Raw genomic sequence first — 24,039 nt, 5'->3', positions numbered from 1 at the left:
AGCTGTATCACTGGCTTTATCTGATTTTTTTTAAATGGTAAAAGAAAAAAAAAAATGAATATGCAAAAGCAGCAAGTAAAAATTGCCACACTATAAGTGTTGATATTTTTTAAAATAACAGGAACTTGAGGTCTGTGAACAAGGCTGTAAAATGCCATGTCAGCTGATTAAATATATACATCAGTGGAAGTAAAACCTTTGGATGAAAATAATTAACAAACTGTAATGATGGCATCTGTTTGACAAATATAATGTGGGAATTTATGCAGGAAAATATGTAACATGCATGAAGCTGCATGAAGTATGGAAGTGAACTCACCACTTTCTGTGCACGATGTTCTTTTGCAACAGCAGGTGGCTGGTCTTTACTGTAGGCAGTAAACACATCACCAGGTTTAAAAAATGTCTCTTACATGAGAACGACATAGGAACACAAATAAATGCATTTTCTTGATATTGTTTGTTTTATGTCATACCGTTCATTCCTGATGTTCTTTCGTGTTTGGACCGGAGGAACCCGTGTCACTCTGTCAGCAAACACACTACATCATCAGATAAAAACAGATATAATCATTCAGACAATATTCATATTCAGGTTCAATAATTGTCCACATGAAGGTCTGGACTTACACAGTCTTCTTCCTCTTATGGACAGTTGGGTCCTCAGTCGGTTTAACCTGAAAGTTTAAAAAAGGTGATAAAAATTTAATATGCAGCAGTCATTAAAAAAACAAACATGGAACATTGTAAGAGGTGAATTATTATAATTACACAATTATGCTGAGTCTTTTAGCAACTTGGATTTTTAAATTACTATTAATGTAAATGTGTTTGTTCAGTTTGTGGAATAAACAGAATATTTTCTGACCTTTTCTTCTTTCTTTTTCTGTGGCTGTGAGTTCTTTGGTTTGCACCGTAGCTGGAAAGATAAAACAAATCATATGATTGAGGGGAGAAATGCAGATTACAGTGTAATAAAATCCCTTTAATTAGGTCAAAGATTATTATTTTTTAGATTAAAAAAAAGTTGAACAAACTCACTGAACAACCTGTTGTTGTTTCTTATTTTTTTATGTGCTCACAGAAACTGAGAGGACTTTAAGAGTTAGCTTTTTATACCAGAAAATGGGAAGAAAAAAGTCTTGACGTTTCTGTGAATCATTTTCCAAACAGTGCATTTCCTTTGTAAATGTCAATGAGCTGAAAAAGCAGTGAGACAGACAGAGATTGGTGTTTCTGTGCATGATACTTACTCTAACTTCTTAAAAGGCTGGTATCCAGCTGCAACATAAGTCTCTCCATGTTGCACTTCATCCAGTCCACAAACCTTGGCTCCATTAACTGTGTACAGTTTTCGGACAGCTCCAAAGGGAGCCTTGAGTTTAGACGTCAAGATGTCCAAAAGACTTTCAAATGTGGGCACCTGACGCTTATTAAAAGTGATCTTTACTCCTGGAAGATAAGCGTCTCCATTTCTGTACACAATAATTGTTTTGTTTGTTGATGAGTTTTGGGGGATTCTGTGTGACATATTTGATTTTGTAGAGCAAAAGTTTGGTTCTATGTATATTTGTACGACAATAAAGGCTCTGTTCTATTTAACACAGCTGCACCTCTGAGATCACACTGACAACAAATGCACACGTGAACAACAAAGACCATCAAATGGAACAACAACCTTACAGCTGAAACAGCAAAGCTGACATAACATTAAAAGGAAGATAAAGATTAAGGTACTCAAGGAACAATTTCAATAAGACATCAAAGATAAAAGCATATTTTGCCTAGCAACAGTACAGATATCAAGATAGATGTTGCATATGCTTTTATCTTTGATATCTTTATTGAAGAATATCGGGAATGAATGGTATGACATATGACATTTGGTCACTTTTCAAAGGGGTCAGACTTGTCAATAAAGTCAATTTAATGTTCAGTGGCTGATTTCAGGTCAGCTTGGTGTATAAATCGTCATTGGTCCAAGCAGTGAGAGCTATCAGCTGGCTGTTAGAAGCAAACTAGAGACAAAACAGAACCATGGTTTGATTGATTGTCTAGCCGATTGTTAAGTGTGATGTAACACATCATGTGATTTTCAACTTCTGAGTCCAAACAAAAAAGGCGTGCTGTCATTACATTGAAAACTGCACTGAGACTCTCTGATCAGGCTGCACTTAACCCTCCTGTTGTCCTCATTTTCTGTATACACCCTGTGTCCTCCGGTTCAAAATGACCCAGTCTTCACTAAACCCCCAATATAAGCAGCTTAATTGAATTTTAAACACCAAATTTCATCTTGCATATTGTCATTCACCACAAAATGTGTGAATACCTGAGTTTTCCCTCTTCACTTGAATTTCTATAGCTTAAGAAAAGGGAAAAAAATGTGCAAAAAGGAGTTTTGAATGCATTTTTATTCCCAATGACTGTTTCTTTTTTTTTCTCCAGTGAACAATTTAAGACAATGTACAATACAAAAATATGAAAAATAACATAACCCATTCAACTAATTAGCACATGTAGGGCAGTATGCAAGTGCACAGCCTTTGCAGATATATTTCTTACACCTGCAGCACACAGTATGTGTTTTACAGTCTTCCTTTTGAGGTCAGAACTGACATCTCTTCCTCTTACTTGCCCTAGCTGGGGAAGTGGCTGTGGTAGCTGGATCCTCAGGTTGATCAGGAGCTCCTGCACTCTGAATAGCTTTCACAACTGCTGCTGAGGCTTCTGTGCATGGGGACATGCTTCCTTCTTTCAATGAGTGGAGTTACAAGTGCCTTTCCTAGCTGCTCCAGGAACACCCTCCTCTTGTTCTGCTTATGAGACATCCAGGTCGGGTTGATCTCTCTCCAAATCACAAAGGCATTGTAGGAGGAAACATCAATGATGTTGTGGAAGATGACCAGGGGCCAGCGGGCAGTCATTCTTCTGCAGCTGTATGTTCCAATCACCTTATCTAGGTTGTCCACACCTCCTTTGTTGCGGTTGTAGTCTAGGATGATGATTGGCTTCCTGTCCTCACGATCGCTAATGTCACCGTCTGTGTGCTGTGTGCTCAGAAGAATACATTCTTGTTTTTCTTTGGGAGGTAGGAAACTAGAGTGGTGGTGGGCGTGAAGGCAAACTTTGAGGAGAAGACCTCTCTCAGATAATTTTTCATATTCGCAATTATTTTTCATATTTGAGATTACAGCGAATTATTTATTTTATTCACAAAGCATAAAACGACTCAGAATCTGACGTCATTGTGCTGCAGCCTCGCTCACTGTTTCGCTCTCGTCTTAAGGCAGGACAATAACATGGAGACTGAGGAGCGATCCATCCTGCATTTGGATAAAACGGCTGATTAAAACAGTGACCATCTTCTTCAAAGCTGTTTAAAATGCGGAGTTTACAGAAGGTGCTGTCGGTGTGTGTGTCTCTGTGTGCTGTAAAATTTTCACCGAAAGCCAGATAAATTTTTCGAATGGTTTCCAGGTGCCAGTCTCTAACAGCTTCTGAAAAAATTCTGATGGAAAAAAAGTCCTTTTCATTCCGCCATTTCCAGACAATGAAAATCCGATGAGGGGGCGGGACCACTCCTTCCACAAGGCGTGCTCACAGGCGAATGACGTCACCGACAGGAGTGGAAAAACTCACGCATGCGCACGAGGGTTCAAGCATGTCTGACGTAAAAACATATGAATGAAATCCATATAGTTTTTGAAAAAAATAAAAAGGTACGATACTTTATGGACAGACCTCGTAGGAACACTCGCAGCTGTAACCCCCAAAATGGAAGAGTGGCTCCAACAGATTTCAGGTACAACATCAGAGGTGTCTGTCCAGAAGAGTGCAGTTGTAGAAACAGCTAAGATACTGCACCAAACCCTCAAACTCCCAGGCCTCTGGTAAAGGACCCGAATTTGAGGAACATGCATGAATGTCATGATAATATTGGGCTGTCAGGAATTTATTTGAATTGTTCTTTTTCTGGGGCAGAATGATTGTAGAACAGACATCTTCAAAATAATGAAAAACAATAATTTGGTGTGCAAAATTTAATTTATTTTGCTTTTATTTTGTGCTCTGTGTGCTGGATGTGATGAATCACAGCCTCGGGGATGGTCTTCATCCTTGTGTGGTCTTCTGAAATCAACATAGAGGCAACATTATGAATACACGGTTAAAAACATGCACACAGCACACATGATATTACATTCAGATGTATTTATGTCATTTTACACACTGCTCACCTGTGTTTTGGACTTAGCGAGTGCCTCGATCTTCATCCACATCTTTTCACTTGCTTTGGACCTCAGCTGCTCTCTGTTGAAAAAAAGGTGTCAAATGTGACGTCACTGTTTTGTTCTGCACCACCGCAACAAAAACTGAGCTGCTGCCTAAAACTTAACTAAATTGCATGATGTAATTACAGATATTGAACACATACTTCCGTCTTGTAGTCAGGATCTGCTTTATGCAGTGTGCAAAGAGCTCAGGATTCATCATGAGCAGCTGTGGCAGATAATCAGTCAGGATGTGCTTGACAGACCTGTGAACCCACACAAATAAAACTCAGTCCATAACAGACAGGTGAGTGTCAGTTGACCTCAGCATCAAACAGGAGTAAAGAAATCCATAGAGTAGAACTGTTTGAATCCATTAAAAAATCAATAAAATTATTTGAGTAAATATGAGAAAATTAAATGTGTCAGGATATTTGCACAGCTTCAGTCCAGTATCTTACTCATATAGCTGGCTGTTTGAACACTGGAACAGGGCAGGCAGCACAATGGGCAGGATCTCCTCTGCATTTTCACGGATAAAACTGATGATATGCTCCTTTGTGCAGAACTCCAGCGCTGCCTTTGCCACCTACAAAGAACAGACGTCTCAGTCAAGACAACACACACTGACACTACAACTGAAAGAGCTCCCTGATAGGGAACAGTTATGTTTTCCAAAGGCAAAGTTGATGATCTGTCATCAGTTACCACATGATTTGAGCCGGAGAGGCATCGGGCCAGCTGCTTGAAGAGAGGCTCCTGAACCAACTTGAAGTCAGAGACATAGATGCACTCTAGAATTTTTGCCAGCTCTTTGATGAACAGCAGCTCTTTACATGTGCACGTCTTCGGCCAATGCTTCAACAGATAGAGCACCAGCTGTTGGGATGGAAAAGTTACACAACCATATTAATTCATGAGCATCTTTTTTCATTGTGTAGAAAACAGAAGCAACATGTGGTATCACCATTCTCTGAATGTGTGTGCAGCACTTTGAGATTTGTCTTTTATTGTGACGTGCTTTATAAATTAAAGGATTTATTATTATTATTATTATTCCCCGTGACTCGATCCCGGATAAGCAGTTGAAGATGTGTGTATGTATGTATGTATGTATGCATATATTATGATTATTATTATTCACAATCTGGTATATAACTTGTTTATAAAACATAGTGTTAACTGGAGTGAGATATGCCCTTTAAAAATATAATATAATCTGGTGTAAATTATTTGACATACCGGCTCAGTTAGAGTTGCATCCATCTCCAAAAACTGGACGATACACTCAACGAGCTGCAAAATACATAAAACACTGAGTGTCAGACCATTTAAAGCAGTGGAGATGTGAAGGGACAGACATGACATAAGGTTTTTTTTCTACATTAATTAAAAAAAAATTAATGTGTAAATGTATTTTTAAATGTTATACAATTCTCTTTACATTCAAATGACAGTCATTTTCAAAAGGATTTCCTGCATATATTACCTGTTGATGGTAGAGCCAGAGTGTTTTTGGTTTGTGCAGGGGCACTAAAACCCCGCAGAAGAAAATCCTGTCATCTTCACACAATGGAGGCGTTATTTGTTTGGTGATACTGTGGATTATAGAAGGAAAAAAAAGATCAGTGTGTCTGATTTTTAAAAAACATGTTAGGCTTGAATAAATGGTTGGTAAGCAACAAAATAGACAAAAAATTGTTTCTGAAAAGAACACTATACGTCTGAATGAGTTCCAGGAGATCAGTGATACCAGTGGGCTGCCCATTCTCATGCACAAACCTTTGAAAACAAAAACATAGAAACATTTTAGCATCGATCAACAAGACAAATCATTCATGTCGTCATTTCAGCCTGTTTGAAAAACGAGCACTGCAGCACTGACCGAAAGAAAATGTCACAAATCCCATGAAACATGTACTCTTGGAGGTCTTCGAACGCAAGATAGACTGAACAGAACACAACCGTGAGGCACATCCTCTCTCTGGGATCTTCACTGGCAAACTGTTGTAAGAGCTGCAATGCAAGAAAAGTTACTGATTAGTTGAAACATGTTATTAAAACCAGTCATTCTTTGTTGCTTTGGAACAAACTTGTAAGAATAAAATACACAGCAGTAGCAGCAATCAAAGCACTGATGTTCATCAATGTACAATAAATACATGACTCAGTGTAAATCAGATCTTTTCCTTTTGTTCTTCAAACATTCAAGCAGTTCTTCTGTTACTGTCTCTGATGCATGCTTCAACATGACTTTCATTCCATTGAGAACCCAAAGATCCTCCAAAGACACCCCTGGCAAAAATTATGGAATCACCGGCCTCAGAGGATGTTCATTGTGTTGGAGCCATGATTCATGTCAGTCCACTTGGTGCAACAGCTCTCCAAGGTGTGATCACTCCTTTTTAGATGCAGACTAACGAGCAGATCTGATTTGATGCAGGTGTTAGTTTTGGGGATGAAAATTTACAGGATGATTCCATAATTTATTCCTCAGAATTGAGTGAGTCCATATTTTTTTCCCTCTGCTTGGTCTAAAAAAGTAACTGTTACTGACTGCCACAATTTTTTTTCCTGATTTCTTATAGTGTTTCTTAAAGCCAGAAAGTTGCCATTTGAAATGACTTTAGTTTTGTGTCATGTCTGTGATCTGCTTTTTTTCTACAAAATTAAACAACAATGAACATCCTCCGAGGCCGGTGATTCCATAATTTTTGCCAGGGGTTGTACAGTCACCACTTCAAGTCACAGATTAGCATCAAAGCCTCACAACCATAAACTATGACAGGATGCTGGAGACTTAAACCTTCATTTTTCTACCAGTGTATCAGAATCACCAAACACTAGTGACTCCATTAGCTCTCGTTGACAAAGAGCTGTTTGTTTTTCATGCAAATATAACACACAAAGATGTGATAATATGCCGTTCATACCTGTGTAACAAATTCCTTGCCAATGTATTTCTTAGCAATCTCCGCCTGAAAGCTTGGAGCTTCTAAAAACGTCTTGAAAAAATCATAGACCAGCTGCAAGAGAAACATACAAAGACAAAAGAATGAATTCTGGGAATTAAATGAAAAACACCAGTGTCAGAGTGCCTGATGTTTATATAATATAACATAATAATAATAAACAGATAACATAAAGGATTACAATTTATACTTAAGAATAATTTACATTTTTAAAGTTCAAACATAATTAGTGAGAACAGTGATGTCATTATGTATCAAATCATGGAGCAAATGTATCATTTCACTCCTGTACAGTACATTTGTTGAACATACGGCACAAAGTATTTAAGCTGTTCTGAAGACAAAAATGAATCTAACCCGATACTGGGAAGGTGTACCTTATGAAGTGGCCAGTCAGTGTATATTTACATTCTAAACTGAAAGATTTGAATTTTGAAAGCATAATCCAGTGAAGGTTTGAGGTCCTCCTCATTTGAATTTGATCTACTTTAAGCTTCTTATCATTTCATTTGCTCAGTAGTACATTTATGGATATATTGCAGAAACTTAAAGTATTAAAATTTGTATCAGAGTAATCAACCTCAATGTGTGGCCATGCAGGATCCAGCTTGGGTTTTTCATCATCTGAAGCAAACTCTGCAGCAGGAGGATTGGAGGGTCGATTCAACGCCCTGAACATGTGTGAAGAACACTGAGAAAAAAAAAGATCAAAATTATTTCTCAATATTCAACTGACAAAAATATACAACAATCAGACAGAACTCGTTTGGTTTCTAAATGAGTTTGAGGTGATCCTCAGTCAGAGGAGCAGAGGGCGTGTGTCACTACAGATGATGGTGCAATCTTTATGAAAACCATTTTGAATGATAGCTGCACACAAATGCAGTGTTCAGCCTTTGGCTCCATCAACCAATCACTAAATTTATAATCATCAGCTGTACTGACCATGTTCACGATCTCTGGGTACATGCACTCTGACAAGACGTATTCGTTGTCCATGATGTAATCTTGAATTTGGCTCAGCAACGTCTGTGTCCTCTCCTTATATATGATGCTACTTTCTGGGTCATAAACCTTATAGCATTGCTGCAGCATCTGAATGATGACCTCTGAATCTGAGGAGGCAGAAAGAGAAACAGTAAGATGGGAAAAGCGGAGGAGATGAGGAGAAAAAAATCAAAGGTCACATGAATAAAATGGTGAAGAATACAGGAGACACATTTAAAAAGAGGTCACAAGAGAAAGAAGGGGGCAGCTAACACTCAAGAATGGTAGTTAAGACCAAATAATCAAGGAATATGGAACTAATTTTTACCCGAGGCCAAAATATGGCCATCGGGTATTGCGAAGGCTGTGCATCCATCTGTCCGTCTGTGCTTAACATAAGTCCAGTTCACAGGGAGCATTCTTGGGACACAGACCTTGGACAAATTCAAAGATGGCTAACCATGACCTATGAGGTCCATGACCTGGACCCGGATAAGTCGTAGAAAATGAATGAATGAATACCAATCAAAGATTTTAGATACATTTTGAACAAAGCACTTGAAAGCTTCTTTGATGGTGTTCGGTGTCACGTTGGTTGTAAACCCTAAAGAACAGAACTGCAATCTTTCAAAGACATTTGAAAGTTTAAACAGCGACTTGGAGACTTTGTGTTTCCAGTGAACACTAGGACCAAGTCTGACATCTATTACACCCATCATGTCTGTGCACACATATGCAGCACTACACGTGGTGTCACCACTGCATCCAAAATCTAGCAGGTTTCTTCTGCAGAACTCTACTTACGTGTTGGTGGGCAGATCTTCTGCTGTTTAACAATGTTCTTCTTTCTTTGCTCTGATTCTTGGATGTCAGGTTCTTCTTGACAACCAGATTCAGCAACCTAGACAGAGAGACAAAAAAAACAATCAGGTGCACGTTTCCTAATTCTTCTTTTTGACTTTTCAGTGTTGGTTGTAAAATTAGGAGCATCAGAACTTAACCAGAAGAAATGGTATCAAATCTGAATGCATGCTGTTGTACATCTCTGCTGAAAAACTCACTTCTTAGTCATGTGTTCTCTTTCTGCATGTATTTATGTATATGTAATATTTGAAGCTGTACAGCTACATTCACTCAAACTATTTCTACATGATGAACAGTCCATGTATCTGTATGTGCTGCATATTTGCAGTGTTTCTTTCTGGTCTGAGCTCAAACTGTTGCAACTTATGTGACAGAAAATACAGAGCATGAAACTCGTAGTGAGTGCACTTACATCTTTGTTAGACAATGCAGGTGAAGACGTCTCCACATCTGACTGATGGGGGGAGGACAGTTTGGAACTTGGGGGATGTATCCAAATGTCATCCTTCTTCTCCTTGATCTTGTCATCCTGCAGAAAAAGTAAACACGATCTCTCATCTTCCACTGTTCAGTAGTTTTCTATTGGTTTTTGCAAATAACTAAATCCAAAATAAATCTTTGTGTAAATTGTTTTCAGCTTGTTTCAGTTTTCACTGCCTCCGTTTTACAATAGAAATTGTTACAATTGTGGTTGCAGCAATATAAATAACTTTTTTTAAGTCAGTAAAGTTTCCCAGATGTGGTCTGATCTGTCCAAACTGTCAATGAGGCTCAGTGCACTTGAACCAGTGGACCAGTCAAAAGTGGAACTAATAAGTAAATGCTTTCTGCAGACAATAATTCCTGCTTCATAACAAACTGCACCCCCACCCCCTCAGGAAATATTAATAGGAATCTGTGTGCAAACAGACAGGTTTTTTGTCTGTGATAAAAGATATTTATGTTTTAAAAAAATTAATAAACTGTACATTAGAAGCTGAACTCACCACTTGTTTTTTGTGACGTGTCGCCTGAACAGCAGGTGGAGTTTCTTCACTGTAGGGAGAACAAAATGGCAAGTTTAAAAAAAGGTTATTTTATATTTGAATCACATGTGAATACAAATAAAATGTATTTTTTTAATCATATATTTTTGTCAAACCATTTATTCTTCCCCTTTTTCTTCAGGGGCACTCGGACTGGCTGGAAGTAGTCGGCAGGTTTAAACCTTCCCCTGGTAACAGCAACATATTTTCCATCGTTCTTCAAGTCTTGTGGATCTTTCACAAGCTGTCCATCAAGTGTGTAAAGCCTGAAAATAAAAAGAAAAGAAAGAAAGAAGAAACTTGATGATTGCAATTCTGACTCTAAATTGCAAGTATTTATAAATGATTAATTTTGATTTGATACACTTTCACAGTTGGTGCACTGTGCACGTGATTTACAGTGTGTTGGTGTTGTACCTCTTCACTCCAGCATGAGAGCACATCATGGATCCCACCACGCTGCAGACGTTGTCCATCGACTTCAGAGCCGTCTTTGGAATTTTTACAGTCACTGAAGGAATTAGAGGCTCTCCATTGGTGAAAACACTGCAGAGTGAAGAAACAGAGAGTGAGACAAAGACTCACACAAAATTCACATTCAGGATAAGTAATTATCCATCTGAAAGTCTGGACTTACTCGATGGTGAAATACTCTATTTTTGGATTTCTCTCATTTTTACCAGTCACCTCGGTTTTGGTCTGAACAACAGGTTTAATCTGAAAAGATTTAAGAAGCTGTTTAAAAAAATGATAAGCCACAACAGGAAATAAAGAATAAAGCATAATCCATTTTGAACGTGCACTTAAAGTTTCATATGTGCTAAATGTTAACAGACATTCTTCTTGTGCAAACATGCACTTTTTAGCTGTGAAAGAAGAAATTTATGGGAGAAAATCTTTGTAACTAAACAACCTGCACAGAAGAAAGTGAACTCACGTCTTCTTTATGACGTACTGCTTGAACAAATTGTTTCTCTTTACTGTGGGGAGGAAGATCAATATGGGAATTAAAAAATGATTTCACAGTAGATTCACATGTGAATACAAATAGAATGTATTTATTACATTTTTTAAAAATGTATTTATTTACTGCCCTACCATTTGTTCCAGTCACATTTCTTGCTGAAGTAGTACTGAACAGGTTTAAACTTTCCCTTACTAACAGCAACGTAACAGCCGTCAAACTTCAACTCCGTCACAGATTTAACAGGTTGTCCATCAAGTGTGTAAAGACTGCAAGTTAAAAGAAGAGTTAGGAGAAACTGGAGCAAGCTTTGATCACATTCAATGACTGACAATTTACTTTCTGTTACACACACACACACACACACACACACACACACACACACACACACACACACACACACACACACACACACACACACACACACACACACACACACACACACACACACACACACAATAACAGGGTCAATTCCAGTTCAGACTGCAATTTTTAACAAAACAAAATTATTCATTCTGATTCAGTTCCATTAATAAGTGGGAAAGTGTGTGTGTGTGTGTGTGTTTGCACCTCTTCACTCCAGTACGAAGGGACATGACGTCTGCAACAATGGCTAAAACGCTTTCCATTGACTTCAGTGCATATTTTGGAATCTTGACATTAACTGAAGGAATTAGAGGCTCTCCATTGGTAAAAACTCTATTGAATGAAGAAAAAGAGAGAACATTAGTCAGAGAACATTAAAATTCTGGACAAATAATTATCCATCTAAAAATCTATACTTACTTTATGGAGAAAGGCCTCAATTTTTGATTATCCTTGAGCTGAATCACTGGCTTTATCTGATTTTTTTAAATGGTAAAAGAAAAAAAACAATTAATATGCAAAAGCAGCAAGTAAAAATTGCCACACTATAAGTGTTGATATATTTTAAAATAACAGGAACTTGAGGTCTGTGAACAAGGCTGTAAAATGCCATGTCAGCTGATTAAATATATACATCAGTGGAAGTAAAACCTTTGTGATGAAAATAATTAACAAACTGTAATGATGGCATCTGTTTGACAAATATAATGTGGGAATTTATGCAGGAAAATATGTAACATGCATGAAGCTGCATGAAGTATGGAAGTGAACTCACCACTTTCTGTGCACGATGTTCTTTTGCAACAGCAGGTGGCTGGTCTTTACTGTAGGCAATAAACACATCACCAGGTTTAAAAAATGTCTCTTACATGAGAACGACATAGGAACACAAATAAATGCATTTTCTTGATATTGTTTGTTTTATGTCATACCGTTCATTCCTGATGTTCTTTCGTGTTTGGACCGGAGGAACCCGTGTCACTCTGTCAGCAAACGCACTACATCATCAGATAAAAACAGATATAATCATTCAGACAATGTTCATATTCAGGTTCAATAATTGTCCACATGAAGGTCTGGACTTACACAGTCTTCTTCTTCTTATGGACAGTTGGGTCCTCAGTCGGTTTAACCTGAAAGTTTAAAAAAGGTGATAAAAATTTAATATGCAGCAGTCATTAAAAAAACAAACATGGAACATTGTAAGAGATGAATTATTATAATTACACAATTATGCTGAGTCTTTTAGCAACTTGGATTTTTAAATGACTATTAATGTAAATGTGTTTGTTCAGTTTTGTGGAATAAACAGAATATTTTCTGACCTTTTCTTCTTTCTTTTTCTGTGGCTGTGAGTTCTTTGGTTTTGCACCGTAGCTGGAAAGATAAAACAAATCATATGATTGAGGGGAGAAATGCAGATTACAGTGTAATAAAATCCCTTTAATTAGGTCAAAGATGATTATTTTTTAGATTAAAAAAAAGTTGAACAAACCCACTGAACAACCTGTTGTTGGTTCTTATTTTTTTATGTGCTCACAGAAACTGAGAGGACTTTAAGAGTTAGCTTTTTTATACCAGAAAATGGGAAGAAAAAAGTCTTGAAGTTTCTGTGAATCATTTTCCAAACAGTGCATTTCCTTTTGTAAATGTCAATGAGCTGAAAAAGCAGTGAGACAGACAGAGATTGGTGTTTCTGTGCCTGATACTTACTCTAACTTCTTAAAAGGCTGGTATCCAGCTGCAACATAAGTCTCTCCATGTTGCACTTCATCCAGTCCACAAACCTTGGCTCCATTAACTGTGTACAGTTTTCGGACAGCTCCAAAGGGAGCCTTGAGTTTAGACGTCAAGATGTCCAAAAGACTTTCAAATGTGGGCACCTGACGCTTATTAAAAGTGATCTTTACTCCTGGAAGATAAGCGTCTCCATTTCTGTACACAATAATTGTTTTGTTTGTTGATGAGTTTTGGGGGATTCTGTGTGACATATTTGATTTTGTAGAGCAAAAGTTTTCCCTGGGTGCTGGACCTAACTGGCTCGGACCAGAGGAATCCGACTGTTTAATTAAAAGCAAGCTGCTCCTAGTGGTTAGATTGTGTCTATCTTTAATTAGGATGAGTTATACAGAGGACAAATTTGGTTCTATGTATATTTGTACGACAATAAAGGCTCTGTTCTATTTAACACAGCTGCTCCTCTGAGGTCACACTGACAACAAATGCACACGTGAACAACAAAGACCATCAAATGGAACAACAACCTTACAGCCGAAACAGCAAAGCTGACATAACATTAAAAGGAAGATAAAGATTAAGGTACTCAAGGAACAATTTCAATAAGACATCAAAGATAAAAGCATATTTTGCCTAGCAACAATACAGATATCAAAGATAAAAGTATATGTTGCATATGCTTTTATCTTTGATATCTTTATTGAAGAATATCGGGAATGAACGGTATGACATATGACATTTGGTCACTTTTCAAAGGGGTCAGACTTGTCAATAAAGTCAATTTAATGTTCAGTGGCTGATTTCAGGTCAGCTTGGTGTATAAATCTCATTGGTCCAAGCAGTGAGAGCTATCAGCTGGCTGTTAGAAGCAAACTAGAGACAAAACAGAACCATGGTTTGATTGATTGTCCAGCCGATTAAGTGTGATGTAACACGTCATGTGATTTTCAACTTCTGAGTCCAAACAAAAAAGGCGTGCTGTCATTAACATTGAAAACTGCACTGAGACTCTCTGATCAGGCTGCACTTAACCCTCCTGTTGTCCTCATTTTCTGTATACACCCTGTGTCCTCCGGTTCAAAATGACCCGTCTTCACTAAACCCCCAATATAAGCAGCTTAATTGAATTTTAAACACCAAATTTCATCTTGCATATTGTCATTCACCACAAAATGTGTGAATACCTGAGTTTTCCCTCTTCACTTTAATTTCTATAGCTTAAGAAAAGGAAAAAAATGTGCAAAAAGGAGTTTTGAATGTATTTTTATTCCCAATGACTGTTTCTTTTTTTTTCTCCAGTGAACAATTTAAGACAATGTACAATACAAAAATATGAAAAATAACATAACCCATTCAACTAATTAGCACATGTAGGGCAGTATGCAAGTGCACAGCCTTTGCAGATATATTTCTTACACCTGCAGCACACAGTATGTGTTTTACAGTCTTCCTTTTGAGGTCAGAACTGACATCTCTTCCTCTTACTTGCCCTAGCTGGGGAAGTGGCTGTGGTAGCTGGATCCTCAGGTTGATCAGGAGCTCCTGCACTCTGAATAGCTTTCACAACTGCTGCTGAGGCTTCTGTGCGGGGGACATGCTTCCTTCTTTCAATGAGTGGAGTTACAAGTGCCTTTCCTAGCTGCTCCAGGAACACCCTCCTCTTGTTCTGCTTATGAGACATCCAGGTCGGGTTGATCTCTCTCCAAATCACAAAGGCATTGTAGGAGGAAACATCAATGATGTTGTGGAAGATGACCAGGGGCCAGCGGGCAGTCATTCTTCTGCAGCTGTATGTTCCAATCACCTTATCTAGGTTGTCCACACCTCCTTTGTTGCAGTTGTAGTCTAGGATGATGATTGGCTTCCTGTCCTCACGATCGCTAATGTCACCGTCTGTGTGCTGTGTGCTCAGAAGAATACATTCTTGTTTTTCTTTGGGAGGTAGGAAACTAGAGTGGTGGTGGGCGTGAAGGCAAACTTTGAGGAGAAGACCTCTCTCAGATAATTTTTCATATTCGTGATTATTTTTCATATTTGAGATTACAGCGAATTATTTATTTTATTCACAAAGCATAAAACGACTCAGAATCTGACGTCATTGTGCTGCAGCCTCGCTCACTGTTTCGCTCTCGTCTTAAGGCAGGACAATAACATGGAGACTGAGGAGCGATCCATCCTGCATTTGGATAAAACGGCCGATTAAAACAGTGACCATCTTCTTCAAAGCTGTTTAAAATGCGGAGTTTACAGAAGGTGCTGTCGGTGTGTGTGTCTCTGTGTGCCGTAAAATTTTCACCGAAAGCCAGATAAATTTTTCGAATGGTTTCCAGGTGCCAGTCACTAACAGCTTCTGAAAAAATTCTGATGGAAAAAAAGTCCTTTTCATTCCGCCATTTCCAGACAATGAAAATCCGACGAGGGGGCGGGACCACTCCTTCCACAAGGCGTGCTCACAGGCGAATGACGTCACCGACAGGAGTGGAAAAACTCACGCATGCGCACGAGGGTTCAAGCATGTCTGACGTAAAAACATATGAATGAAATCCATATAGTTTTTGAAAAAAATAAAAAGGTACGATACTTTATGGACAGACCTCGTAGGAACACTCGCAGCTGTAACCCCCAAAATGGAAGAGTGGCTCCAACAGATTTCAGGTACAACATCAGAGGTGTCTGTCCAGAAGAGTGCAGTTGTAGAAACAGCTAAGATACTGCACCAAACCCTCAAACTCCCAGGCCTCTGGTAAAGGACCCGAATTTGAGGAACATGCATGAATGTCATGATAATATTGGGCCGTCAGGAATTTATTTGAATTGTTCTTTTTCTCGGGCAGAATGATTGGAGAACACACATCTTCAAAATAATGAAAAACAATAAGTTGGTGTGCAAAATTTAATTTATTTTGCTTTTATTTTGTGCTCTGTGTGCTGGATGTGATGAATCACAGCCTCGGGGATGGTCTTCATCCTCCATCCTTTCAACATAGAAGCAACATTATGAATACACGGTTAAAAACATGCACACAGCACACATGATATTACATTCAGATGTATTTATGTCATTTTACACACTGCTCACCTGTGTTTTGGACTTAGCGAGTGCCTCGATCTTCATCCACATCTTTTCACTTGCTTTGGACCTCAGCTGCTCTCTGTTGAAAAAAAGGTGTCAAATGTGACGTCACTGTTTTGTTCTGCACCACCGCAATAAAAACTGAGCTGCTGCCTAAAACTTAACTAAATTGCATGATGTAATTACAGATATTGAACACATACTTCCGTCTTGTAGTCAGGATCTGCTCTATGCAGTGTGCAAAGAGCTCAGGATTCATCATGAGCAGCTGTGGCAGATAATCAGTCAGGATGTGCTTGACAGACCTGTGAACCCACACAAATAAAACTCAGTCCATAACAAAGACAGGTGAGTGTCAGTTGACCTCAGCATCAAACAGGAGTAAAGAAATCCATAGAGTAGAACTGTTTGAATCCATTAAAAAATCAATAAAATTATTTGAGTAAATATGAGAAAATTAAATGTCAGGATATTTGCACGGCTTCAGTCCAGTATCTTACTCATATAGCTGGCTGTTTGAACACTGGTACAGGGCAGGCAGCACAATGGGCAGGATCTCCTCTGCATTGTCACTGATAAAACTGATGATATGCTCCTTTGTGCAGAACTGCAGCGCTGCCTTTGCCACCTAAAAAGAACAGATGTCTCAGTCAAGACAACACACACTGACACTAAAACTGAAAGAGCTCCCTGATAGGGAACAGTTATGTTTTCCAAAGGCAAAGTTGATGATCTGTCATCAGTTACCACATGATTTGAGCCGGAGATGCATCGGGCCAGCTGCTTGAAGAGAGGCTCCTGAACCAACTTGAATTCAGAGACATAGATGCACTTGAGAATTTTTGCCAGCTCTTTGATGAACAGCAGCTCTTTACATGTGCACGTCTTTGGCCAGTGCTTCAACAGATAGAGCACCAGCTGTTGGGACGGAAAAGTAAGACAACCATATTAATTCATGAGCATCTTTTTTCATTGTGTAGAAAACAGAAGCAACATGTGGTATCACCATTCTCTGAATGTGTGTGCAGCACTTTGAGATTTGTCTTTTATTGTGACGTGCTTTATAAATTAAAGGATTTATTATTATTATTATTCCCCGTGACTCGATCCCGGATAAGCAGTTGAAGATGTGTGTATGTATGTATGTATGCATATATTATGATTATTATTATTCACAATCTGGTATATAACTTGTTTATAAAACATAGTGTTAACTGGAGTGAGATATGCCCTTTAAAAATATAATATAATCTGGTGTAAATTATTTGACATACCGGCTCAGTTAGAGTTGCATCCATCTCCAAAAACTGGACGATACACTCAACGAGCTGCAAAATACATAAAACACTGAGTGTCAGACCATTTAAAGCAGTGGAGATGTGAAGGGACAGACATGACATAAGGTTTTTTTCTACATTAATTAAAAAAAAATTAATGTGTAAATGTATTTTTAAATGTTATACAATTCTCTTTACATTCAAATGACAGTCATTTTCAAAAGGATTTCCTGCATATATTACCTGTTGATGGTAGAGCCAGAGTGTTTTTGGTTTGTGCAGGGGCACTAAAACCCCGCAGAAGAAAATCCTGTCATCTTCACACAATGGAGGCGTTATTTGTTTGGTGATACTGTGGATTATAGAAGGAAAAAAAAAGATCAGTGTGTCTGATTTTTAAAAAACATGTTAGGCTTGAATAAATGGTTGGTAAGCAACAAAATAGACAAAAAATTGTTTCTGAAAAGAACACTATACATTCTGAATGAGTTCCAGGAGATCAGTAATACCAGTGGGCTGCCCATTCTCATGCACAAACCTTTGAAAACAAAGACATAGAAACATTTTAGCATCGATCAACAAGACAAATCATTCATGTCGTCATTTCAGCCTGTTTGAAAAACGAGCACTGCAGCACTGACCGAAAGAAAATGTCACAAATCCCATGAAACATGTACTCTTGGAGGTCTTCGAACGCAAGATAGACTGAACAGAACACAACCGTGAGGCACGTCCTCTCTCTGGGATCTTCACTGGCAAACTGTTGTAAGAGCTGCAATGCAAGAAAAGTTACTGATTAGTTGAAACATGTTATTAAAACCAGTCATTCTTTGTTGCTTTGGAACAAACTTGTAAGAATAAAATACACAGCAGTAGCAGCAATCAAAGCACTGATGTTCATCAATGTACAATAAATACATGACTCAGTGTAAATCAGATCTTTTCCTTTTGTTCTTCAAACATTCAAGCAGTTCTTCTGTTACTGTCTCTGATGCATGCTTCAACATGACTTTCGTTCCATTGAGAAGCCAAAGATCCTCCAAAGACACCCCTGGCAAAAATTATGGAATCACCGGCCTCAGAGGATGTTCATTGTGTTGGAGCCATGATTCATGTCAGTCCACTTGGTGCAACAGCTCTCCAAGGTGTGATCACTCCTTTTTAGATGCAGACTAACGAGCAGATCTGATTTGATGCAGGTGTTAGTTTTGGGGATGAAAATTTACAGGATGATTCCATAATTTATTCCTCAGAATTGAGTGAGTCCATATTTTTTTCCCTCTGCTTGGTCTAAATAAGTAACTGTTACTGACTGCCACAATTTTTTTTTCCTGATTTCTTATAGTGTTTCTTAAAGCCAGAAAGTTGCCATTTGAAATGACTTTAGTTTTGTGTCATGTCTGTGATCTGCTTTTTTTCTACAAAATTAAACAACTGAATGAACATCCTCCGAGGCCGGTGATTCCATAATTTTTGCCAGGGGTTGTACAGTCACCACTTCAAGTCACAGATTAGCATCAAAGCCTCACAACCATAAACTATGACAGGATGCTGGAGACTTAAGCCTTCATTTTGCTACCAGTGTATCAGAATCATCAAACACTAGTGACTCCATTAGCTCTCGTTGACAAAGAGCTGTTTGTTTTTCATGCAAATATAACACACAAAGATGTGATAATATGCCGTTCATACCTGTGTGACAAATTCCTTGCCAATGTATTTCTTAGCAATCTCCGCCTGAAAGCTTGGAGCTTCTAAAAACGTCTTGAAAAAATCATAGATCAGCTGCAAGAGAAACATACAAAGACAAAAGAATGAATTCTGGGAATTAAATGAAAAACACCAGTGTCAGAGTGCCTGATGTTTATATAATATAACATAATAATAATAAACAGATAACATAAAGGATTACAATTTATACTTAAGAATAATTTACATTTTTAAAGTTCAAACATAATTAGTGAGAACAGTGATGTCAATATGTATCAAATCATGGAGCAAATGTATCATTTCACTCCTGTACAGTACATTTGTTGAACATACGGCACAAAGTATTTAAGCTGTTCTGAAGACAAAAATGAATCTAACCCGATACTGGGAAGGTGTACCTTATGAAGTGGCCAGTCAGTGTATATTTACATTCTAAACTGAAAATTTGAATTTTGAAAGCATAATCCAGTGAAGGTCTGAGGTCCTCCTCATTTGAATTTGATCTACTTTAAGCTTCTTATCATATCATTTGCTCAGTAGTACATTTATGGATATATTGCAGAAACTTAAAGTATTAAAATTTGTATCAGAGTAATCAACCTCAATGTGTGGCCATGCAGGATCCAGCTTGGGTTTTTCATCATCTGAAGCAAACGCTGCAGCAGGAGGATTGGAGGGTCGATTCAACGCCCTGAACATGTGTGAAGAACACTGAGAAAAAAAAAGATCAAAATTATTTCTCAATATTCAACTGACAAAAATATACAACAATCAGACAGAACTCGTTTGGTTTCTAAATGAGTTTGAGGTGATCCTCAGTCAGAGGAGCAGAGGGCGTGTGTCACTACAGATGATGGTGCAATCTTTATGAAAACCATTTTGAATGATAGCTGCACACAAATGCAGTGTTCAGCCTTTGGCTCCATCAACCAATCACTAAATTTATAATCATCAGCTGTACTGACCATGTTCACGATCTCTGGGTACATGCATTCTGACAAGACGTATTCGTTGTCCATGATGTAATCTTGAATTTGGCTCAGCAACGTCTGTGTCCTCTCCTTATATATGATGCTACTTTCTGGGTCATAAACCTTATAGCATTGCTGCAGCATCTGAATGATGACCTTCTCTGAATCTGAGGAGGCAGAAAGAGAAACAGTGAGATGGAAAAAGGGGAGGAGATGAGGAGAAAAAAATCAAAGGTCACATGAATAAAATGGTGAAGAATACAGGAGACACATTTAAAAAGAGGTCACAAGAGAAAGAAGGGGGCAGCTAACACTCAAGAATGGTAGTTAAGACCAAATAATCAAGGAATATGGAACTAATTTTTACCCGAGGCCAAAATATGGCCATCGGGTATTGCGAAGGCTGTGCATCCATCTGTCCGTCTGTGCTTAACATAAGTCCAGTTCACAGGGAGCATTCTTGGGACACAGACCTTGGACAAATTCAAAGATGGCTAAGCATGACCTATGAGGTCCATGACCTGGACCCGGATAAGTCGTAGAAAATGAATGAATGAATACCAATCAAAGATTTTAGATACATTTTGAACAAAGCACTTGAAAGCTTCTTTGATGGTGTTCGGTGTCACGTTGGTTGTAAACCCTAAAGAACAGAACTGCAATCTTTCAAAGACATTTGAAAGTTTAAACAGCGACTTGGAGACTTTGTGTTTCCAGTGAACACTAGGACCAAGTCTGACATCTATTACACCCATCATGTCTGTGCACACATATGCAGCACTACACGTGATGTCACCACTGCATCCAAAATCTAGCAGGTTTCTTCTGCAGAACCCTACTTACGTGTTGGTGGGCAGATCTTCTGCTGTTTAACAATGTTCTTCTTTCTTTGCTCTGATTCTTGGATGTCAGGTTCTTCTTGACAACCAGATTCAGCAACCTAGACAGAGAGACAAAAAACAATCAGGTGCACGTTTCCTAATTCTTCTTTTTGACTTTTCAGTGTTGGTTGTAAAATTAGGAGCATCAGAACTTAACCAGAAGAAATGGTATCAAATCTGAATACATGCTGTTGTGCATCTCTGCTGAAAAACTCACTTCTTAGTCATGTGTTCTCTTTCTGCATGTATTTATGTATATGTAATATTTGAAGCTGTACAGCTACATTCACTCAAACTATTTCTACATGATGAACAGTCCATGTATCTGTATGTGCTGCATATTTGCAGTGTTTCTTTCTGGTCTGAGCTCAAACTGTTGCAACTTATGTGACAGAAAATACAGAGCATGAAACTCATAGTGAGTGCACTTACATCTTTGTTAGACAATGCAGGTGAAGACGTCTCCACATCTGACTGATGGGGGGAGGACAGTTTGGAACTTGGGGGATGTATCCAAATGTCATCCTTCTTCTCCTTGATCTTGTCATCCTGCAGAAAAAGTAAACACGATCTCTCATCTTCCACTGTTCAGTAGTTTTGTATTGGTTTTTGCAAATAACTAAATCCAAAATAAATCTTTGTGTAAATTTTCAGCTTGTTTCAGTTTTCACTGCCTCCGTTTTACAATAGAAATTGTTACAATTGTGGTAGCAGCAATATAAATAACTTTTTTTAAGTCAGTAAAGTTTCCCAGATGTGGTGTGATCTGTCCAAACTGTCAATGAGGCTCAATGCACTTGAACCAGTGGACCAGTCAAAAGTGGAACTAATAAGTCAATGCTTTCTGCAGACAATAATTCCTGCTTCATAACAAACTGCACCCCCACCCCCTCAGGAAATATTAATAGGAATCTGTGTGCAAACAGACAGGTTTTTTGTCTGTGATAAAAGATATTTATGTTTTAAAAAAATTAATAAACTGTACATTAGAAGCTGAACTCACCACTTGTTTTTTGTGACGTGTCGCCTGAACAGCAGGTGGAGTTTCTTTACTGTAGAGAGAACAAAATGGCAAGTTTAAAAAAAGGTTATTTTATATTTGAATCACATGTGAATACAAATAAAATGTATTTTTTTAATCATATATTTTTGTCAAACCATTTATTTTTGCACTTTTTCTTCAGGGGCACTCGGACTGGCTGGAAGTAGTCGGCAGGTTTAAACCTTCCACTGGTAACAGCAACATATTTTCCATCGTTCTTCAAGTCTTGTGGATCTTTCACAAGCTGTCCATCAAGTGTGTAAAGCCTGAAAATAAAAAGAAAAGAAAGAAAGAAGAAACTTGATGATTGCAATTCTGACTCTAAATTGCAAGTATTTATAAATGATTAATTTTGATTTGATACACTTTCACAGTTGGTGCACTGTGCACGTGATTTACAGTGTGTTGGTGTTGTACCTCTTCACTCCAGCATGAGAGCACATCATGGATCCCACCACGCTGCAGACGTTGTCCATTGACTTCAGAGCCGTCTTTGGAATTTTTACAGGCACTGAAGGAATTAGAGGCTCTCCATTGGTGAAAACACTGCAGAGTGAAGAAACAGAGAGTGAGACAAATACTCACACAAAATTCACATTCAGGATAAGTAATTATCCATCTGAAAGTCTGGACTTACTCGATGGTGAAATACTCTATTTTTGGATTTCTCTCATTTTTACCAGTCGCCTCGGTTTTGGTCTGAACAACAGGTTTAATCTGAAAAGATTTAAGAAGCTGTTTAAAAAAATGATAAGCCACAACAGGAAATAAAGAATAATCCATTTTGAACGTGCACTTAAAGTTTCATATGTGCTAAATGTTAACTGACATTCTTCTTGTGCAAACATGCACTTTTTAGCTGTGAAAGAAGAAATTTATGGGAGAAAATCTTTGTAACTAAACAACCTGCACAGAAGAAAGTGAACTCACGTCTTCTTTATGACGTACTGCTTGAACAAATTGTTTCTCTTTACTGTGGGGAGGAAGATCAATATGGGAATTAAAAAATGATTTCACAGTAGATTCAAATGTGAATACAAATAGAATGTATTTATTACATTTTTTTAAAATGTATTTATTTACTGCCCTACCATTTGTTCCAGTCACATTTCTTGCTGAAGTACTGAACAGGTTTAAACTTCCCCTTACTAACAGCAACGTAACAGCCGTCAAACTTCAACTCCGTCACAGATTTAACAGGTTGTCCATCAAGTGTGTAAAGACTGCAAGTTAAAAGAAGAGTTAGGAGAAACTGGAGCAAGCTTTGATCACATTCAATGACTGACAATTTACTTTCTGTTACACACACACACACACACACACACACACACACACACACACACACACACACACACACACACACACACACACACACACACACACACACACACACACACACACACACACACACACACACACACACACACACAATAACAGGGTCAATTCCAGTTCAGACTGCAATTTTTAACAAAACAAAATTATTCATTCTGATTCAGTTCCATTAATAAGTGGGAAAGTGTGTGTGTGTGTGTGTGTGTGTGTGTGTGTGTGTGTGTGTGTGTGTGTGTGTGTGTGTGTGTGTGTGTTTGCACCTCTTCACTCCAGTACGAAGGGACATGACGTCTGCAACAATGGCTAAAACGCTTTCCATTGACTTCAGTGCATATTTTGGAATCTTGACGTTAACTGAAGGAATTAGAGGCTCTCCATTGGTAAAAACTCTATTGAATGAAGAAAAAGAGAGCACATTAGTCAGAGAACATTAAAATTCTGGACAAATAATTATCCATCTAAAAATCTATACTTACTTTATGGAGAAAGGCCTCAATTTTTGATTATCCTTGAGCTGAATCACTGGCTTTATCTGATTTTTTTAAATGGTAAAAGAAAAAAACAATT

At 38.1% G+C, this 24,039-nt stretch overlaps 2 protein-coding genes across 2 annotated transcripts in view; both read right to left on the bottom strand.

Moving 5' to 3' along the window:
* The window catches only part of LOC117509026, a 32,688-nt gene extending 20,946 nt beyond the window's left edge, over window positions 1-11,742 (bottom strand). Inside the window, exons 1-23 of the mRNA XM_034168842.1 lie at window positions 11,654-11,742; window positions 11,218-11,352; window positions 11,057-11,099; window positions 10,757-10,836; window positions 10,537-10,665; window positions 10,236-10,385; window positions 10,081-10,129; window positions 9,507-9,623; window positions 9,035-9,131; window positions 8,189-8,358; window positions 7,824-7,934; window positions 7,205-7,297; window positions 6,157-6,287; window positions 5,994-6,053; window positions 5,761-5,869; window positions 5,514-5,567; window positions 4,980-5,150; window positions 4,733-4,860; window positions 4,436-4,537; window positions 4,239-4,311; window positions 2,775-3,050; window positions 631-677; window positions 477-527 (exon numbers count right to left, since the gene is read on the bottom strand). Coding sequence (XP_034024733.1) covers window positions 477-527; window positions 631-677; window positions 2,775-3,050; window positions 4,239-4,311; window positions 4,436-4,537; window positions 4,733-4,860; window positions 4,980-5,150; window positions 5,514-5,567; window positions 5,761-5,869; window positions 5,994-6,053; window positions 6,157-6,287; window positions 7,205-7,297; window positions 7,824-7,934; window positions 8,189-8,358; window positions 9,035-9,131; window positions 9,507-9,623; window positions 10,081-10,129; window positions 10,236-10,385; window positions 10,537-10,665; window positions 10,757-10,836; window positions 11,057-11,099; window positions 11,218-11,352; window positions 11,654-11,712 — 2,435 coding nt within the window. The 5' untranslated portion in view covers window positions 11,713-11,742. The remainder of the gene's footprint in view (window positions 1-476; window positions 528-630; window positions 678-2,774; window positions 3,051-4,238; window positions 4,312-4,435; window positions 4,538-4,732; window positions 4,861-4,979; window positions 5,151-5,513; window positions 5,568-5,760; window positions 5,870-5,993; window positions 6,054-6,156; window positions 6,288-7,204; window positions 7,298-7,823; window positions 7,935-8,188; window positions 8,359-9,034; window positions 9,132-9,506; window positions 9,624-10,080; window positions 10,130-10,235; window positions 10,386-10,536; window positions 10,666-10,756; window positions 10,837-11,056; window positions 11,100-11,217; window positions 11,353-11,653) is intronic.
* Window positions 508-23,999, bottom strand: LOC117509025 (serine/threonine-protein phosphatase 2A 56 kDa regulatory subunit gamma isoform-like). Its single transcript, XM_034168841.1, has 23 exons — window positions 23,949-23,999; window positions 23,733-23,861; window positions 23,232-23,363; window positions 23,071-23,113; window positions 22,778-22,857; window positions 22,558-22,686; window positions 22,257-22,406; window positions 22,102-22,150; window positions 21,531-21,647; window positions 21,061-21,157; window positions 20,212-20,384; window positions 19,847-19,957; window positions 19,229-19,321; window positions 18,178-18,308; window positions 17,780-17,888; window positions 17,534-17,587; window positions 17,007-17,177; window positions 16,760-16,887; window positions 16,463-16,564; window positions 16,266-16,338; window positions 12,775-12,826; window positions 12,536-12,582; window positions 508-542 (listed from the first exon to the last, which is right to left on the bottom strand). The coding sequence occupies exons 2-22, from the start codon at window positions 23,789-23,791 to the stop codon at window positions 12,578-12,580; spliced, it is 2,058 nt and encodes a 685-aa protein (XP_034024732.1). The 5' UTR covers window positions 23,792-23,861; window positions 23,949-23,999; the 3' UTR covers window positions 508-542; window positions 12,536-12,577.
* Window positions 24,000-24,039: the final 40 nt, after the last annotated feature.

This window comes from Thalassophryne amazonica, chromosome 4, assembly GCF_902500255.1.
Source record: "Thalassophryne amazonica chromosome 4, fThaAma1.1, whole genome shotgun sequence".
Taxonomy (NCBI): Eukaryota; Metazoa; Chordata; class Actinopteri; order Batrachoidiformes; family Batrachoididae; genus Thalassophryne; species Thalassophryne amazonica.
The sequence above is the reverse complement of the archived record's forward strand: the minus strand, read 5'-3'. Positions and strand labels throughout refer to the sequence as shown.

What these genes read in the sequence shown, in the direction of transcription:
- LOC117509025 (XM_034168841.1), bottom strand. Translation starts at nt 23,791, where the DNA reads ATGGAAAGCGTTTTAGCCATTGTTGCAGACGTCATGTCCCTTCGTACT. An exon ending in ATAGAGTATTTCACCATCGA is followed by an intron (nt 22,687 to 22,777) that starts GTAAGTCCAGAC and finishes TTCACTCTGCAG; the next exon opens with TGTTTTCACCAATGGAGAGC. An exon ending in TCTGGCTCTACCATCAACAG is followed by an intron (nt 17,588 to 17,779) that starts GTAATATATGCA and finishes TGTATTTTGCAG; the next exon opens with CTCGTTGAGTGTATCGTCCA.